A 20,491-nucleotide genomic window follows, 5' to 3' on the forward strand; every position below is an offset into this window, starting at 1 on the left:
GCAAATGGGCAACTCAAAATAATTTTCCTAAGAAATTAACCCTTATTATATGAATACAATATTTGAAATTATATAATGTTAAAGTCTAAAACAGCGTTTCTTTAATTGAAACACTCATGCAGTTTAAATAAAATGGATTAGACACGTTAATCACATGTATCAAGTATTAGAAAAGATTTTCTACTGGTTAAGCAAACACACCACAACAAATAAATGAGTCCTACCTGTGTCCTTGTGTAGCTGCTGCTCCCAGGACAGGACAGGCTGGAGGTTAGAACTCTACACTACGCACAACTAACAAAGCAACTCAAGGAGGGGTGTTCCATGTTACAAAAAAAAGTTAAATGATCTCGGATACTCTTTTTTAAATTACCACAACAGCACTTCAGAGTCTTGAGGAACTTATCCTACTCTGAGGTCACTTTGACATCACTGGAAGTGCCACATAAAGTCTCGTTCATTTGTCTAATGTTAGCTCCTAATGGCACATCTTGTCCATAGGTGAATGATGGAAATCATCTGCCTCTGAATAGTGTTGTGCACTTATGTGACTGTCAGCACTATTGTAGCCCCCTTTTTATTTCTTGGAAGGAATGAGTGAGTCAGGCAGGAGACCTCCAGGTAGGCCTAAGGGCATGTGATGGCCTCTCCATATTTTGTTTTTTTCATCTCTTGTCTTTATGGATTTTCTGGAACATTCCCATTCTGGATGCACACCAAGCATTCTAGAACTTCATCAGCAGATATATAAAAGCAGGCTTGCCACAAACAGGGAGTAGTGAGTGTTGAGTATTCTGGTGATGAACTGTTAGAGTTGTGATTGGTTGTTGTTAAGTTGTGTTGAATCGGCGTCTTTTATAGTAGATGAGTTCATGCTGTGTTGAGTGATATGTATTGAGTAGTTCAGTACCGTATGTGGAACAGTCACATGAGTTGATTGCGCGAGTTAATTGGTCTTGGTCCTGTCTGGATGTGTGCTAAGTGTATGGTAGTCATGTGTTGTGATAGTCAACAGATCTTTGTTTGAACCTGTCTGCATAGAGATGCTGAGTGAAGTATGTAGTGTGTGTGTGTGTGTGAAGCCAAGTGAAAGGTAAGTTCTGTCAATGAAGATTAGATATAGAAGGTTCGCCCTTTCCATGTAAATACCAGTCAGCTGGAGACCCCCTGCGAGGACAAGAGACTTTTGTAAATACCCACTAATTGTAAAATCAGTGAAGTACACTTCTTCTTCTTCTTCTTCTGCTTCAGTGTTTGTCCCTCCTGGTTGCAGGATCCACTACAAGTACTGTAATTCATTGTCAAGTATAACTGTGTGTGTGTTCATTTTTCATTTACACAGAATGAACTTTTGTTCTTCATTCACTGCTGATGGTGCAAGTTAAAAGTCTGCTCTGAGCATTTTCTTTCCAACTCTGAAAATGACTCCTGCCTCTCACAGATTTTCTCCTATTCAGATGCAGATGTCTTTCGCCCCCGCACAAAGGTAAACTTTACATCGTTCTCCTGAGGACAAAATTTCCCATTGGCAACCAATAGTGCGCATGTGAAATAGACGTTCTGCGACAATTTTCGTGATATCAACAACATTGTACTTTCCCGACCTCACAGTGCGATAGATAGGTTCCTTGTCACAAAAACAGGATCATCGCAAAGCATTCTGTTCGACTGGGGCATCAGTAATTATGAAAAGTACCGGTACGTAATTTGGGATTCAGGAACTAATACCGGTACCGGAAAGGTACTTAAACATATACCGTACAGTTAGGAAAATTACTTACAGGATCATTCAGAGGTACCGGTACACTATGCTATTTTGCCTATAGGCCTACTTAAATCCCTAAAAATGGAATATTGTTTTTGCAACTACGGTAGGCCTACCGGTACTGTTCTATCATGAAAATACACGAAGCCTGCAATTATTATAAAATTTCAGAATGACTGATATGGCCTTGTATATATGTTTTCAAAGGCCATCATTTCACAAAGCGTGAATGACCACAAGGATCCTGAATTTTTACTATTTAGGCGATGGTAACCGAAAATATTCAATTTGCTCAACTCCATTGTTTTGCCCATTAGCAGGTCAGGTAGAGCTTGGCATACCGTATGTTAATAATATGCAGAAATAACGGAACAGTATTATGAAGGATCAAATCGAGGCCTTTTGTTATGAACCATAATTACACGTACGGTATGTGACAATTTTATTTGCTTCGCCTTCAATTTCAAAAGCTTCTTCTTTCATGAGGGACTACGGTAGCTTGACATTTGTTCAGCTTATTTCTTCCAACCCTCTCCTTCCCTCAACTCATCTGTCCTGGCACCCTTAACCCATTTATGCCCCACCCTAAGATATATACCAGTATTTTCATTTTATCTCATTAATCTATTCAAATAAAAATTTTATGTATTGAACTTTTGCTTGTATGAGGGTAAGTCAAAATGTTTCCCAGTTTTTATTATTTTTTTTGCTAAGAAACTGAACAGATAGAGCTCACTGTAACTTATGTATTCGCTACTTTGTAAGCCTACCAATAGATGGTGTTCAGATGTTTCCACGTGTACTGTACATGTTGCACCTTAGTGCAGCGACTGCCGAAAAATGGCGAAGGTTCTGAAAGAACGGTCACTGGAGAGAGCGGGAGGTATGCGCAGAGATTCGTTTTCTGTGGGCAGAAAGCTCGAAATCTGTCATTATTTAAAAGCGGATTGCATTTGTCTACAGAGAGAAAAATGTCTGTCCAACAAATGATGAAATGGTGCCACGAATTCGCATAGTGTCAGCGTCTGTCCATCAACATCAGACGAATCTGTTAATGCCACTGATGACTGATAAAATGGTGAAGGAGAAAAGGCGTGTGACGCCCAAACAACTGGAGTTGCACAAGAAATAAAAGGGCTCAACGAGCACTTTCTATAATCAGGGAAAGACCAGAATAACTTCCGTGAAGAGAAAGAAGTGTGGCCAAAATGAAACAAGTGATCCTGAATTATTTTTTATCTGTTGAACTACAAAAATAATAGTACCCAGCACTTGAAAGGTTAAACCATTCCATTTTTCATCTTAATGATGAATATAGCGAGCCTCCGTGGCTCAGGAGGCCTCTCACCATAGAGTTCTGTGGTTCAAATCCCGGTCACTCCATGTGAGATTTATGCTGGACAAAGCGGAGGCAGGACAGATTTTTCTCCGGGTACCCCGATTTTCCCTGTCATCTTTCATTTCAGCAACACTCTCCACTATCACTTCATTTCGTCTGTCAGTCATTAATCATTGCCCCAGAGGAGTGCGACAGGCCTCGGCAGTTGGCATAGTTCCTATCCTCGCCGCAAGAGGGAGCTTCATTCATTCCATCCCTGACCCGGTCACAGACTGGAAAACAGGTTTTAGGTTTTCATTCAATGAATATAGCCTGATCGGTACTGCTTGGTATAATGTTGAAAGTGTTCTAGTAGTTTCCTTAAGACAATATAATCTTAGTATATTGGGGTCAATTTGCGAAATTAATTTTTTTTCGGCTTATCCCAGGTATTTCCAGACTCGCTGGAGCCACATGGGCTTATTTTAGTTTTGGCCGGATGCCCTTCCTGACGCCGCGCGACATTTTCAGATGAAAATTCCAACCCAGGATCGACCAGGATACGAACCTCGGCCCTCGGCAGTTAATCTGCTGCACTAATCACCTCCAACCCCCCCGCCCGATTTGTTAAAATATAACAGCTGAATCATTAAAGACCCAACTCAGGGAGCAAGTTTAAACTAATAATTATTAAATCTTCCCATATTATATTAATTTCAGTTAAATGAAGACATCAGTTTCTAGATTTGGGAAATAAAATTGGAACACGTAATTTCGGGCATTAGCTGTCTTTCGCTTCAAGGAAATTTGATTACCTTGCAATGCGATTTCGGAACCTATATTTCATTGGAGGAAGTCGGGATTTATGAAGATAGTAAATTGAGGTTGTGCTGCTGTGTTTTGTTCGTCGCCACGGCTTGTTACAGTCAACGAGGTCTATGATTGTATTAGGTCATTAATATAATGTTAGCTGTACTTACAAGCTGCGAGGCCTGTGGAAAAAACAGAGACAAAAACAAACTAGTGTTAGTCCAGTACATGGCATCATGGGAAATGTGGGGACTGAATAAACCATTGCTCGACCTGCATCTGCCATATGGGGCCATGGAACATTATCAGCTCGTTGATAGGGGCTATATTGGGGTCACGACAGGAAGTTTTTGACGTAAAATACTACGCAACGAGCGATAGGTATTGTCAAAGTAAGGTATCTGGTTAGTAGATAACATTTTAGCATGGATACAGTATGTTTTAACGTAGACTTAAGTTCCTCGACAACGTAGACGGCTATCTGGTTGGGCAGCAGTCGTCTTGGCAGGCTAAGGCTCTTATGCGCTGAATGTGCCACGAGATTTTTCGTTTTTAATACTTAATGGCAATTCTATTCGTTCGACGCAGAGGTTCTCAACGTTTCTGAATCCCACCTCACATGTGATATATGCGAGCATTGTTGTTGTTTGAGTCATCAGTCCATAGACTGGTTTGATGCAGCCATCCATGCCAACCTATCCTGTGCTAACCTTTTCATTTCTACGTAACTATTGCATGCTACATCTGCTCTAATCTGCTTGTTATATTCATACCTTGGTCTACCCCTACCGTTCTTACCACCTACACTTACTTCAAAAACCAACTGAACAAGTCCTGGGTGTCTTAAGATGTGTCCTATCATTCTATCTCTTCTTCTTGTCAAATTTAGCCAAATCGATCTCTTCTCACTAATTCGATTCAGTATCTCTTCATTCGTGATTCGATCTATCCATCTCACCTTCAGCATTCTTCTGTAACACCACATTTCGAAAGTTTATATTCTCTTTCTTTCTGAGCTACTTATCGTCCATGTTTCACTTCCATACAATGCCACGCTCCACACAAAAGTCTTCAAAAACATCTTTCTAATTCCTATATCAATGTTTGAAGTGGGCAAATTTCTTTTCGTAAGAAAGCTCTTCCTTGCTTGTGTTAGTCTGCATTTTATGTCCTCCTTACTTCTGCCATCATTAGTTATTTTACTACCCAAGTAACAATATTAATCTACTTCCTGCATCACCTGCCTTCGTTCGACTGCACTCCATTACTTTTATTTTGGACTTATTTATTTTCATCTTGTACTCCTTACCCAATACTTCGTCCATACCATTCAGCAGCTTCTCGAGATCTTCTGCAGTCTGAGATAAAATAACAATATCATCGGAAAATTTCAAGGTTTTGATTTCCTCTCCTTGGACTGTGATTCCCTTTCCAAATTCCTCTTTGATTTCCTTTACTGCCTGTTCTATGTAAACACTGAAAAGGACGGGGGATAAACTGCAGTCTTGCCTCACTCCTTTCTGGATTGCTGCTTCTTTTTCAAAGCCCTCGATTCTTATCACAGCGGACTGATTTTTATACATTAGAAAATCGAATAGCTTGAATATTATCACGACTAGTGGGTTGGGGCGGTACAATAAGTTACTGTATATCCACGGCGTCCTATGCCTGTCGTAAGAGGCGACTGAAAGGGGAATCCTAGGACTCTCATCATAGGAGCGTGAGCTGGCGACCACGGGGTCAATTGCTGAGCTTAACATAATTTAACGATGTTACTCATGACTTGAACCTAGATCCGTGATTTGGATGAATCACCCAAAACGTGAACTCGCGCTCCCATGTTTATGAGTTTCCCAACATGCACACCCGAAGAAATGTAGGGTTAGGAAGTCTTTCTCCAGTTCACCACATTTAAATGTAAGCATCAAGCGACTAAGGCACTTATGGCAGACAGCGTTCGAGGAGCAATGGTTTAACAAGAGGAACAAGTAACACATAAAGCAGGCGTCTATTCTACAGCATGCACACGGCGCCTCTCCACGCACAGGTTTAGCTAACTAACGCTCGTTAGTACGTCTTCACCAAAGAGGATAATTATAAGAGAATGTTTTTCACGCCTTCCCTTTTGAGGAGTAGTACGGTACTTACCTTTTACTACAGTCCCCTCGCTACAAGCGAACATTTGTAGCCTTCCGATCCAAGCGGATTACATTATTACTTCCGAAGGAATTTTCTGCTATGGTCTGTTCACATTAACTTCAACGCTGTTGCAAACAAACACTTGTAATATATGTGGCAGAAATTGAGCCGATTAGTAAATGTTCTTCTCATTGTCTTCATGCCACTTTTACAATATATTTCTTTAGCCGAACATTTTGCTTTGCGGCACTGCAAATAATTTATTTTACCGAGCTCGATAGCTGCAGTCGCTTAAGTGCGGCCAGTATCCAGTATTCGGGAGATAGTAGGTTCGAACCCCACTGTCAGCAGCCCTGAAAATGGTTTTCCGTGGTTTCCCATTTTCACACCAGGCAAATGCTGGGGCTGTACCTTAATTAAGGCCACGGCCGCTTCCTTCCCACTCCTAGCCATTTCCTGTCCCATCGTCGCCATAAGACCTATCTGTGTTGGTGCGACGTAAAGCAACTAGCAAAAAAAAAAAAAAAAAAAAAAAAAAATTATTACGTGCATGTGAAGTATTTTACTTTAAGTAATGTGTAGGTATTTTGAACGGTTAAAATTTTTTAACACTTCAGAACGACTCCCTGAACAACGGGATTGCGTACCTCACAGGATTGCCGCATTACAGGAAGATCTGAAGTTGAAAAGTCCAACAGGAAGTGCGACTGAATTGCTATCTATTGAACTGATTCGCTAGTCAGGAGTGTAACGTTAAAGCCTACAATGTTTTGTTCTAAATTCCTTGTAGACATAGTACTTGTGAGATCTGTTTCTGTTAGGGCCTGCAAATACAGTATTTGCCCAAAGCCTGGTTGGATCCTCAAAAGCACCACCAGGTAGTTAGCCATTTTTTTTTTTTTTTGCTAGTTGTTTTACGTCGCACAGACACAGATACGTCTTATGGCGCCGATGGGATATGAAGGGCCTAGGATTTGGAAGGAAGCGGCCGTGGCCTTAATTAAGGTACAGCCCCAGCATTTGTCTGGTGCGAAAATGGGAAAGCACAGAAAACCAACTTCAGGGCTGCCGGCAGTGGGATTTGAACCCACTATCTCCCGGATGCAAGCTCTTAGCCGCGTGCCCCTGACCGCACGGCCAACTCGCCCGATGCCACTCTTTTCCTCACTGAGGCAGAAAGTGCTATTGCAGCACAACCGACCCTATGATTAACACCTTTTATAACGCTCAGACACACTAGTCGTGCTCCGAGTGTCACTACTCACTCAGCAGCTTCCATCCAGTCACAACCGTGGAAGATACTGGAACTTTGGTGAAAGCTATATTTTGCTCTAGCCTGTGCCAAGTAACAGATGCTTGCATGCATCTAGAAAGTGCAACAGGCGGGCTTATGAGATAGGTTCTCCGTATTGTTATGGGAAAAATGACACGAATTGCCTGAGGACAGAACTCCACCAGCATATTAATTAACATTGGTTTACCTAGCGAGTTGGCCGTATGATTAGGGTCGCGTACATGTGAGCTTGCATTCGGGAGGTGGTAGGTTCGAATCTCATCGTCGGCAGCCCTGAAAATAGTTTTCCTGTTTTCACACCGGACAAATGATACCACTTCCTTTCCAATTCTTGCCCTTTCTCATCCTTGCGTTGCCAAAAAACCTTCCATGTGTTTGTGTGACGTTAAAAGACTAGCAAAAAAGGACAATATGGCTTTACGAAACACAAGAATTCATGTTGTTTTACAGACTTTGTTACATTTCTTATATTTTGCACTTGCTATCTGATACAAATAAGTGATATTGTTTAATGATATGTAAACATAAATTATCATTATACCGCCCATGTATAAATTAATTTAGTTTTTCATTGTAAAATATATTTAAACACACATGAAGGAATACTGTGTATCGTAAAATACTGGACAAGGCGTGTAGTACTATTACTTTTACTAAAATAAGTTTAACCACGAAATGCTCAGAAATATGCGACACACTGAGAGCGATCTTTTCATCACTGTTTCGTTATTAATTCATCTACACATTTATAACGGTATCCATCCCTTAATGTAAGAAATAATAAGCGCGATAACACGCCACTGGTAGCCCATACACATAATCAAATGAGCTATTGCCCTAACAACGACTTGCTTGTAACCAGACAACGGGATTGTACGGGATCAGGGAGCGGGGGATTGCAAGAGCTTACTCATTTTCAACGGATCGCAATGAAATCGTACTCCTACAAACACTGTCGTTTCGTTGAACTCGCCAAGAGACTTACAGAGCTGCTTGTCAAAGTGGGAAGGCGTGAGGGTGTACTAGCTGATGACCTAACCTAATATGTTCTGGAGTTAGTCTAGGTAGTTTTTAAGTTAACACAGACTATGAGCATACCTAGCTATGGAGAGTCGCTGATTACACATAAACAGCAATCTACATCAACAGTTTAGAAACACAGAAGAATACACGAAAAGCACCAGTCAGTAAATTCTAGTTAGCTCAATGATTTACACATTTTGATTAAGGATATACATTACAAGCAGCTATATGGGGAAGACACATTATATCACCATCTCTGAGGATTGACAAGGAACTAGGTGGATATTTTTATTCGTATATTAATTAACAATGGCACAGTGCCGAGATTTGGCTGTAAGAAGTCCTTGTTTTTGTTAGCATCATTTTAAAAATAGACGTTCATAATGTCTCTGCGGTCGTATTATGATAATAATAATAATAATAATAATAATAATACCGGGCGAGTTGGCCGTGCGCGTAGAGGCGCGCGGCTGTGAGCTTGCATCCGGGAGATAGTAGGTTCGAATCCCACTATCGGCAGCCCTGAAGATGGTTTTCCGTGGTTTCCCATTTTCACACCAGGCAAATGCTGGGGCTGTACCTTAATTAAGGCCACGGCCGCTTCCTTCCAACTCCTAGGCCTTCCCTATCCCATCGTCGCCATAAGACCTATCTGTGTCGGTGCGACGTAAAGCCCCTAGCAAAAAAATAATAATAATAATAATAATAATAATAATAATAATAATAATAATGATAATTTCAGTTTATTTTGAACATTTTTACATTTATTAAGCAAGTAGATTGTAGTAATCGTACACCACGATTTAAGTGAATACTGGTAACTATCCAAGAGTACCTGTGGGGAAAATTACATTTTCTCCACTTCAACTATAGTAAATAGGCTACACTGTCTTTTTCTAGGGAAGTAAGTATGTTTTGCCGTCGTGTTCTTGGTTGCTACTGATGACGGGCGGTAAGTTTTAAGTAAGAAAGGTGGTTTAACAAACAGTTCACGTGTTTCATAGAAACAAACAAAATAACACTGAAGTTCGACGTATTCGTTGATACTGTATTAACTGATATATAGTGAAGGTAATTTATTTAAATAAAATTTTTATTATGTGAAATCTTCTTCTAAGGTTGTCAGCCCGGAAGCTGATTGGCAGCAGTTCTCTAAGAGTCGTGGTCTTGTGCCAGTCTCTTAAAGCTCCACGTAGGATTGGCAGCCCAGCTCCTTGCCCGATGTAGTTCATTCTAGACCTTCCTCTATAATTTATTCCCTCCACAGAACCCTCCAGAATCGTGCCTGGTAGACTTCCAAGCCTGATTATGTGGAATATGGAAGTACGAAGAATATTGCAACGTGACGGGCCGACAGGGTAGCACGTCAAGAGGCAGGCTGTTTCAAGAAGGTACTATAGGGCACGTCCATAACGTGAGGCAATCTACTGTATAATAAAGAATGTAAACAAATTTATCTGAGTCTCTGAGACACAGCACGCGCACTGCATTGCTAAGTGGGGAGACGCTATCACTATTGCGTGTTTCTATGGTGTTGGTAGTGTAATGTGTTGTATGTAGATGTGTATGAAGACGAACTCAAATACTCAGTCCTCGAACTACAGGAATTAACCATACGCAGTTAAAATCCTCAGTCCGGTCCGAGAATCGAACCCTGAGCTTTCTGAACAGAAGGTTAGTACACTGACCATTCAGCCAAGGAGCGGGACTGAAACAAATCTTTAACTTATTGTTATGTCCGGCTTCATGGCTAAATTGTTAGCACGGTGGCCTTTCATCCAGGAGGTCCCGGGATCGATTCCCGGCAGGGTCAGTTATTTTAACCTTAATTGGTTATTTCTGATGGCTCAGGGGCTGGGTGCGTGTTGTCTTAAGCATTGGAAATCATCCTCACAGACTCGCGGGTCGCCTATACGGTGTGAACTCAAATGACCTGCATCAGGCCTCTCCGGAGGTCGCACGCTAAAATATTATTATTATTATTATTATTATTATTATTATTATTATTATTATTATTATTATTATTATTATTGCCAGGCTGAGTGGCTGAGACGGTTGAGGCGCTGGCCTTCTGACCCCAACTTGGCAGGTTCGATCCTGGCTCAGTCTCCGGTGGTATTTGAAGGTGCTCAAATACGTCAGCCTCGTGTCGGTAGATCTACTGGCACGTTAAAGAACTCCTACGAGACTCCTACGAGACTAAATTTCGGCCCCTCGGCGTCTCCGAAGACCTTAAAATTAGCAGTGGGGTAGACAACACTTCCTACAAATCAAACTAGTTTTCTCTCTAACCTATTACTAGTTAAACATCTGGGCCCTAATTATTAGAATCATCACCATCGAGCCCAAAATCTAGTTTCTGTCACAGGTCTTGATTCATTCTTTTCAACATAGTAGACTATTTTAAAGCCAACCAGAAGGAAAGCTCATGCAGCTGTGTACTCACGGGAACAGTCTCCTTCTTGCCGGCCAGCTTGGCGATGGAGATCTGGCCGTTGACGTCGATGGGTCCACGCGGCTGAAGGCGTTCCGTGCTGCTCTCCTGACAATCCACGTACAACTCCACTTGCTCACGGTAGACTCCGAAGTGCATCTTGTGCCAATTCTTGTCGAACACTTGCTGTGAACATATAAACACACATAAAATCACAAGCGCTCAGTTTCCTCAATCCTAGTTTACAAGGAAGGGTCCCAGAAGTTGCCGCAGACTGGTATTTTTAGAAAAGTATCTTTATTTTCAAATAAAATAAAACAAACCCGTAGTGCAACAGCACATTAAGGTCATGGTTAGCAAAGGCGTCTGCTACCCAGCCAGATGGCCTGCAGATACAGCAGTGGCGAGTGACCGAATCCTTGTTTCTCGTATCAGACAGTTCCTCATTTGGTCCCACCAGGCTGAGTGAACCCTGTTCCAGATGACAGACCAAAATTATCATCCCTTGAATATTTGAATTCAATTAACTGTTGCTTTATTGATAAACTAATACTCTTGTTCCTCACGAGATGGCGTACTATTGGCTGCTATATTGTTTTCTTCTTTTCTCAATTTATTCGGGTCGGCGTTTAATGTCGATTTCGCACAGTTTAATGGTCGGATGGCCTTCCAGACACCAACGCTGTGTGGAGGGATGCTTTCACTAATGCGTGTTTCTGTGCTGTATAGTAGTATGATCAATCAATCAATCTCAGCCATAGACGTCCAAGAGAGGTCCGGTTTACTCTGTCTGCCATCTAGCGTACCTAGAGTAAAACGGAACGTCGAAATTGACGAGCAGACAGCCAGATGGCGTCAAATCGAAATGTCTGCACACGGTAGCTGAGGCCATACGATTATTATTACCCAATCAATCAATCAATCAATCAATCAATCAATCAATCAATCAATCAATCAATCAATCAATCAATCAATCAATCAATCAATCAATCAATCAATCAATCAATCAATCAATCAATCAATCAATCAATCAATCAATCAATCAATCAATCAATCACTGATCTGCATTTAGGGCTGTCACTGAAGTGGCAGATTCCCTATAAGTTGTTTACCTATTTCTTTCTTAACTAATTTAGAAATTTATAAAACATCTCCCTTGGTAAATTATTCCAATCCTTAACTCCTCTTCCTATAAATGCATATTTGTCCTAATTAGTCCTCTTCAATTCCAACTTTTTCTTCATATTACGATCTTTCCTACCTTTAAAAGCTACACTCAAGCTTAATCGTCTACTAATGTTAGTCGCCATATCTTCACTGACAGCTTGGAACACACCGCTTAGTCAAGCAGCTCGTCTCTTTACTCCAAAGTCTTCCCAGCCCAAACTTTGCAACATTTCCGTAACGCTACTCTTTTGTCGGAAATCACCCAGAACAAATCGTGCTGCTTTTCTTTGGATCTTTTCCATTTCTCGTATCAAGTAATCCTGGCGAGAGTCCCATACACTGGAACGATACTTTAATTGAGGAATGTCTTTTCAAACTTTACTATTTCCACCTTAAGAAAATTGTGGGTAAAAGCGCAAGAAACGTACCCATGATTGGGTTTCGTACAAGTTTTAAGGAATTACATCTTTCTGATCTGGATTGCCCATGGCATTCGAAATATCAACTACTGTAGTGCATGTGGACGAAATACTGATCTGTTTTTGGAAGTGGAAATAGTACCTATTGAACAGACATTCCTCAACTGGGGTCTTACCAGGGACTAAATACTCTCATAACCATAATAAAGAGATGTGTAACCCTTATTTACAGTCCCGTTTATGTGATTAACTCAATGGAGACTTTTCCTTATACTAACACCTAGTGATCCCCATCAACACAGTCATTAAAATTGAGAGGACTTTTTCCCTTTGTCAAACTCATTTGCCATTCTCCTATTTTCCCACCAGGAAAATGCTGGGACTCTATCTTAATTAAGGCCAAGACCACTTCCTTCCCACTCCTAGCCCTTTCCTATCCCATCATCGCCATAAGCACTAACTGGGTTGGTGCGATATAAAGCAACTTGTAAAAACAAAAAAGTTGATTACATTTTACTTCAAACCATTTTTGAAAGGAGTACATTCCATATGTCACACTCAGCGAGAAGGATTCTTTGCTTTTGCGTCTAACGGAGAAAATGTACCAGTTTCTTTATCTACCAGTTTAGAAATCATTTTGCGGCTCAATAAATTCCTAAGTGCTGCTTGGCTGTCTGATATTATAACAACCTTTTTGCTTTTAAAAGCGCTGTAAGCTTGAATATACTGTATGTCAGTCCGGAATACTGTGAAATATTTTCCCAAGGAGAAGCTCACTTCAGCAATAATTCCCATTTTCCCCTCGTACAGCCCACGGCAGCCAAACATTGTGGTACCTGTAATCCCCCCCTGTGGGTGAGGTTGGTAGAATAATACCCACGGTATCCTCTGCCTGTCGTAAGAGGCGACTAAAAGGGGAACCAGAGGCTCCGAACTTTGGAGCGTGGGTTGGCGTCCACGGGGCCCTTAGCTGAGTCCTGGCACTGCTTTCACTTATTTGTGTGCCAGGTTCCTCACTTTCATCTATCCTCTCCGACCTCTCTTGGTCAACTCTTGTTCTTTTCCGACCCCGATGGTATTACAGCTCTCGAGGTCTAGGGAGTCTCGTCCTTCGTGGCCCTTGCCTTTCTTTGGCCGATACCTTCATTTTTCGAAGTGTCGGATCTCTTCCATTTCTTCTCTCTGATTAGTGTTTTATAAAGGATGGTTGCCTAGTTGTACTTCCTCCTAAAACAACAATCACATAATAATACCTGTAATTAGCGCGGCAACACGTGGGGCCCCTTCCTTGCCAGTGTTAACTTACCGGAGCATGGAAGGTGAGTGTCTGCAGCCGACCCTGCAGGTTCACGATGGAGAACTCGACGGCCTCACGACGAGGGTTCAGCGTCACGAGGAACTGCGGCTTGTTCTGGATGTCGGAGATACGGATGATATGCCAAGGACTCTTGGCCAGCTTGCGGGTGCGGAACGTGCAGATGAAGGAGAACTGGTCCGGCAGCCCCAGAGGAAATATATCCCTTGTAGGCAGCGTGAGGTCTGCGTCGCGGTCCAGTCGGTAGGCCGTCTGCATGCGGTTCGAACCGCGAACCCTTGTCAGTCCCTGGTATTGCGTTTCCAGCACATCCAGCCTGAACGATCGGATGAAGTCGAAGGCCTGAAGATCGTCCTCTCCCGGTTTGTAGTCGGCACACGGACCACTGTTCTCGTAGTCCGTCAGCTCTGCACAAAACAACAAGGTCATATGATTACTAACAGCCTGCTTAATCTTCAAATTAGCTGTAAACAAACATACACTCACTGGTTGGATTGTTGTCACATCCATGCGCTCCTGCAATGTGGTTCACAATTTATAGGACATTTTGCTTTCAATGAAGCATTCACATTAAGAACTAGGTTAGGTCAAGGAATAAGCAGTGCTCAGAAAGAAAGGAATGGAGTTCGTTTCATTTTCTGTATCCGACAGTTTGTAATCACGCCTATAGATCGCGCACAGGTACACAAATTTATACATCCCAACCTTGGCACAGCGAAAGCGCCAATAATAAAATGGCGACGTTACAGAAGTTACTGAAGGAGTAGAAAACAAAATTTATGGTAATCAGCAAACAGAAAATAACCATCACTATTATCCCCTTGAAAGGCTATCACATTTAAATCTCCTTTGGGTGGGGGTGTTAGAATAACACCCACGGTATCCCCTGCCTAGCGTAAGAGGCGGCTAAAGTGAGCACCAGGGGCTCTGAACTTTGGAGCATGGGTTGGCGTCCACGGGGATCTTAGATGAGTCCTGGCATTGCTTTCACGTACTTATGTCAGGCTCCACACCTTCATCTATCCTATCCAGCCTCCCTTGGTTAAATCTTGTTATTTTCCGACCCCAACGGTACTAGGTTTACGAGGACTGGGGAGTCTTTCATTTTCACCCCCTTCGTGACCCTTGTCTTTCTTTGCCCCATATCTTTATTTTTCGAAGTGTCGAATGCCTTCCATTTCTCTCGGATTAGTGTTACATAGCGGATGGTTGCCTACTTGTACTTCTTCTTAAAACAATAATCACCATCACCACCACCACTGTCACATTTACAGTAGCAAGGATGCTGGGACCTGGAGGTAGAAATCTAAACCTTGAATTCGGGAGATAGTGGGTTCGAACCCCACTGTCGGCAGCCATGAAGATAGTTTTCCGTGGTTTCCCATTTTCACACCAGACAAATGCTGGGGATATTTCTTAAGTAAGGCCAGGGTCACTTCCTTCACACTCGCAGGACTTTCCTATCATATCGTAGCCATAAGAGCTATGTGTGGCGGTGTGATGTAATGCAAATAGTATAGAAATCCATGTGTATCTTTGAAGTTAAACCATCTCGTGGACAACCGTGACCTGCGTGTCTTAAAGTGTTAGGCGCTGCCGATGCTCCTTTACTGCTGCATTCAGTGCACGACTAGTACGTCTGAGTGTCATAGGGTCTGCGGTGTTACAGTAACACTATCTGGCCCAGTGAGTAAAGCGAAGGACCACGGAGGGTGTGAAAATGGACGACTCCCTATGCCTCGCAAACATAACACCGTCGGGCTAGGAAGAGAACAAGAAGAGATCAAGGAAGGTCAGAAAGGAAGGACGTAAACGAAGAGGTTGGCACAAATAAGTGAGAGCAATACGAACCTCAGCTAAGGGCCTTGTGTTCGCCAACCCATGCTCCCAAGTTGAAAGCACCTGCGGTCCCACTGTAATTACGACTGGCAGGCGATACCTTTGATGTATTCGATTCCCCCCAACCCACCCATAAGCCGGAATAAGTGAATGGTTACGGGAGGAGGTGCGTATAGGAATACGTTTTCTGCGGGGAAGGAAAAGAGAACCTATCAGTGCCTCCATACAGAGAGAAAGTGATGTCTGTCTTGTGTTTCCGAGAAGTTTCAGAGTCTCAAACGATTTTGAAATACGAAAAGCGTAGTGACAGAACATCAGTATCAGACACACTCGTTAATGCCATTAATGAAACAGAACGAGGGAACAAATATGTAACGCTGGATCATTTAGAGATGTTTAACAAAGAGGGCACCATTTTCTATCGTTAAGGAAAGAAGACAACTCATTTTACCATACCTTTGCTGATTATGCCAAAAATAAAGCAGTAATGCCGAAACCATTAGTCAAAGTCTCTCAGTATTTTGGGCTCAAGGACGTGAATTCTTATTCAAACCTGAAGGAAATCTTCCAGTTACCAGCTGATCTAGCAGTTGGTATGATACACAGTCACAGGGACTTGATCATTATATTCATAATGGGAGGTATTCTTGCAAGAAATAAACGGTCTGCGAATTGTAAGTAATAAATATACGCTGGAAAGCAGGGTAAGGTTTTTACTTCGGAAACATAATGCTCTTCACTTGCATGCAACCCTTGTTGTATTCTGTAATAATGTATTCGTAATGGAAGAAAGTTCGTCTACCCTAGGAGCGGTATTTCTATGCGAACGATTATAATTCAATGGCCGTAGTTCTACTGATGAAATTGTACCGTCGTTCGCTGTTATGCGTATTTAGAGATGCAGTTTGTTTAGCTGTATGTACGTGGAAATAAATAAATAAATAAATAAATAAATAAATAAATAAATAAATAAATAAATAAATAAATAAATAAATAAATAAATAAATACGTGCTTTTAAACATTTGCTTGCATCTCAGAATATTGACTTAGAACTACTGGCCGACAAGGGGTAATAATGCAACCCGCCAGGCTGAGGAGAGTGAAAGGTGGCCTCATCACGGCGAGCTGCGTTCCGTCCCTTTCCATTCAGATCCGATGCTTGCTGTGTTTCCGTGTATTTTGCTAATGTTTCTCCTGAGTATACAGTCTGTTGAATGTATTCATGCACTTCTCAGTTTGTGGTATGGGTATACCGTGTTATGTGTCTAGACTTGGTAAAGTAGAAATATACATGAATAACATCTCCCAGGCATGACACACGCACCGGGTAAGGCAAAGCCTAATCTGTTCGATTTGATAGGTCAATACGAGATACAAGGGTCGAGTCATAAGTCATGACAACTATTATTTTCTCGCGAACAGGAGACAACACGTAAAATCTAAGATATGAATTTGGAAATATAGGGCATGTACTTTTGCACAGCGCCTGAAGACAAATTCTGATTTCAGGAGATTCTCGTAGGAACGTGACAGAACACAGGCCATTGGTAAACATTGTTTTATTATGGTATAGACAGCAAATACACAAGACTAAGTACAAAGGACAGGTCTCCACTGGTTAAAGACCTTCGAAATAATCACCCAAGGTTTCCACTGTGCGTTGCCAGCGGTGGGGCAGGCGCTGAATACAATTCGCTGCATGTGTATCGCTGACGTGTGACACCTCTCTTCGAAATGCTGTTACGATGCCCTCTTTGTTAGCAAACTGTTGTCCACGTCATGGCTTATTGACTTTGGGGATTAGATCATAGTTACATGGGCTCAGACCAGGCGAATAAGGCGGATGTGAAAGAACCTCCCATCCCCACCGTTGTAAGCGACGCTGAACGATAGCTGCTATGTGAGCTGTCATGTTATCGTGTAGGATTATGGCGTTGTCCAAAAGATCGGGACGTTTGGTTCGCACTGCACGGCATTTCTGCCGCAGAGAACTGCTATTTTAATATACGATCGTTGCTCCTGCTTGTTGACTTCCATTTTGTGACGCTCTCACTCACACACTGAACTTGGGGACATGCTTAGACCCACACTGTTGTTTACATACACCATCTAGTGGCATCATACGCAAGTACATACCGTACGTTTCCAAATGCTTATCTTAGATTTTTCGTGTTGTCTCCTGTTCGCGAGAAAAAAATAGTTGCCATAACTTATGATTCGACCTACGTATTTATCGTGGGTATAATTTACAACATGTATGTAATTCAGAAGTGGTTGAAAGTAAGTAAATGCATCCTTAGGTGCTACTTATAAATGGATACGGATAGACCATAAATTTAAAGAAATAAAAATAAAAGTATTTTCTTTCGAATGTAGTGCTAATTATCTGTCCTCTTAAGAGGAGCAATTTCGTAATAGTTAACTTTTATATAGATGAAAATCACTTAGGTCTAAAGGGTCAAGGCGCGTGCGTCTTTTGTACGTTACTGTCAATCAACATGTTAACGTGGATATGGTTTTAGGCTGGGGTCTGTCTGGAATTAGCGTCATCATTTTAGCGGATGGAGAAAACCGACACCGTTTTAATTTTTTTTAAATTTCGTGTGGCTATTTATAACCAAGTGCAGCCCTTGTAAGGCAGTCCCTCCGATGAGAGTGGGCGGCATCTGCCATTTGTAGGTAACTGCGTGTTATTGTGGTGGAGGATAGTCTTATGTGTGGTGTGTGAGTTGCAGGGATGTTGAGGACAGCACAAACACGCAGCTCCCGGACCATTGGAATTAACCAATTAAGGTTAACATCCCCGACCAGGCCGGGAATCGAAACCGAGACCCTATGAACCAGTACGCTGACCATTCAGCCAACTAGAACAGACACCGTGGTAACCAGGACATCAGTATTCGTTACCTTCCTATAGTAAGTCTTCGTCATTTTCTTCCTCACGTTATTACCGTGTGTCAGAACTCTGCCTTCGATTTACCGTAGGTACAAATGACACCGTCTTTTAAACTAGTTTCCACTGTCTTTGACTGGCGTTTTACCGATATCGATAGCTGTAGTCGCTTAAGTTCGGCCAGTATCCAGTATTCGGAAGACAGTGTGTTCAAATCCCACTGTCGGCAGTCCTGAAGATGGTTTTCCGTGGTTTCTCATTTTCACATAAGGCAAATGCTGGGGCTGTACCTTAATTAAGGCCACGGTCGCTTTTTTCTCACTTATAGACCTTTTCTCTCCCATCGTCGCCATAAGACCTATCTGTGTTGGTGCGACGTATAGCAACCTGTAAAAAGAAATGACTGACGTTTCGTCTAGGTTACACCAAAGCCGCTTACACACAGTAACGTCACCGAAGGCAGCATCATTTTTCTCATGATCCGGCCCCGTGGTTTAGAAGTAGCCTGCCTGCCTCTTACCTGAAAGCCCCGGGTTCGATTCCCGGGCAGGTCAGTAATTTTTACCTGGATCTGAGGGCTGGTTCGAGGTCCACTCAACCTATGTGATTAGAATTGAGGAGCTATCTGACGGTGAGATATCGTCCCCGGTCTCGAAAGCCAAGAATAACGGCCGAGATTATTCGTCGTGCTGACCACACGACATCTCGCAATCTGCAGGCCTTCGGGGTGAGCAGCGATCGCTTGGTAGGCCAAGGCCCTTCACGGGCTGTAATGCCATGGGGTTTGGTTTGGTTTATGTATCCTGCGAATATTTATGGCCATAAAATTGTGGGCTAGGTGGGGCTATCCTGTGATATGGCGTGGGAATGTTGTGTGCTAAATCAGCGACCATTTTGTTGGACGTATAACTTGATAGATCAACATGTACACATTTCCTTCGATTTACCGGAACTTCTTATCTCTGCAGAGTGAAAGGATGCATACCTTTACCCCCTGTATGTCGTAAGAGGCTACTAAGAGGGGAAATCAAAGAATCTGCAGTTGCTCTCTTGTCTTCTAAGCTCCAAAACATATCCTTGATTGTATGTTTTTCCATGTTTTTTTAAAATTTAGATCAGAGAGCTGGATATAATTTCAATCAAGAAACATAATCGTTATAATAGTATTCCTCTAGAGTAGAAAACTGTTCAGAACTATTCCATTTTACATCTTACTTTAGTTAATAGGATAATCACCAACCACCACTATACACTCGCCGATTATCCTAGCAATAAGAAAAGAAGTTCAATTGTAAAATTTAACTCTCTTCGTACGTCGCATGTCCACGATTTTTTCGGCTGGGTGGCCCTCTTCTCTGCTGCTACTCAGTCGGCTCAAGGAGAACCAAACGGGCAGACGCCTAGTTGGCTGTCGCCTCCCCACCCTACGATGTTATATACATGCCTTATTAAGGATATGGACACCACTTTCCCCGAACTGTTTATTCGCCGCGAAGTCGGCCAGTCTGGTTACCCCATCTACGATGTACTCCGGGCCCGGGACGACTCCACCGGTCAACTTTCACCGGATGTTCTGGCCTTCTTCTACCACTCCGAACCCACGGCAGCCCTGATCACCAACGGCGCAACCATTGACGGCAGACTCCATGAAGTGGTCTCTACTCCGGAGAAACTCATACAGGCACGGCGCCATCATCCTAACCCCCTCGCCACTGTTCATGTCCGTCCCCCTCGCACATCCCAACAGTCTCCCGCGCCCCCTACCGTCATAACCTCCACACTCATCACTACTACTACCACTACACCTACCATCACCACTTCCGCCCATACTACCCCGTCAACTTCTCTTCTTCATTCAACGACTAGCCACCTCACTCTTATCATGTCCACACCCACGACCTCTTTCCCTGCCACACTATCCAGTCCGCAAACACCCCCTGCCACCTATACGGATGCCGCCATTGCAGCTCAGCCCACCTCCCAAGAACAAACAGCCACAGCAACGACACAAATAGGTGTTATGGCGACGATGAGGCAGGAAAGGGCTAGGAGTGGGAAGGAAGCGGCGGTGGCC

General features: G+C 42.6%; 1 protein-coding gene across 1 annotated transcript in view; it reads right to left on the bottom strand.

Annotated features, from left to right (window-relative positions):
- The window catches only part of LOC136876443 (collagen alpha-1(IX) chain), a 407,441-nt gene that overhangs the window by 145,665 nt on the left and 241,285 nt on the right, over positions 1 to 20,491 (bottom strand). Inside the window, exons 4-5 of the mRNA XM_067150419.2 lie at positions 13,676 to 14,091; positions 10,796 to 10,969 (exon numbers count right to left, since the gene is read on the bottom strand). Coding sequence (XP_067006520.2) covers positions 10,796 to 10,969; positions 13,676 to 14,091 — 590 coding nt within the window. The remainder of the gene's footprint in view (positions 1 to 10,795; positions 10,970 to 13,675; positions 14,092 to 20,491) is intronic.

The sequence above is a fragment of the Anabrus simplex genome, chromosome 6 (genome assembly GCF_040414725.1).
Source record: "Anabrus simplex isolate iqAnaSimp1 chromosome 6, ASM4041472v1, whole genome shotgun sequence".
Taxonomy (NCBI): domain Eukaryota; kingdom Metazoa; phylum Arthropoda; class Insecta; order Orthoptera; family Tettigoniidae; genus Anabrus; species Anabrus simplex.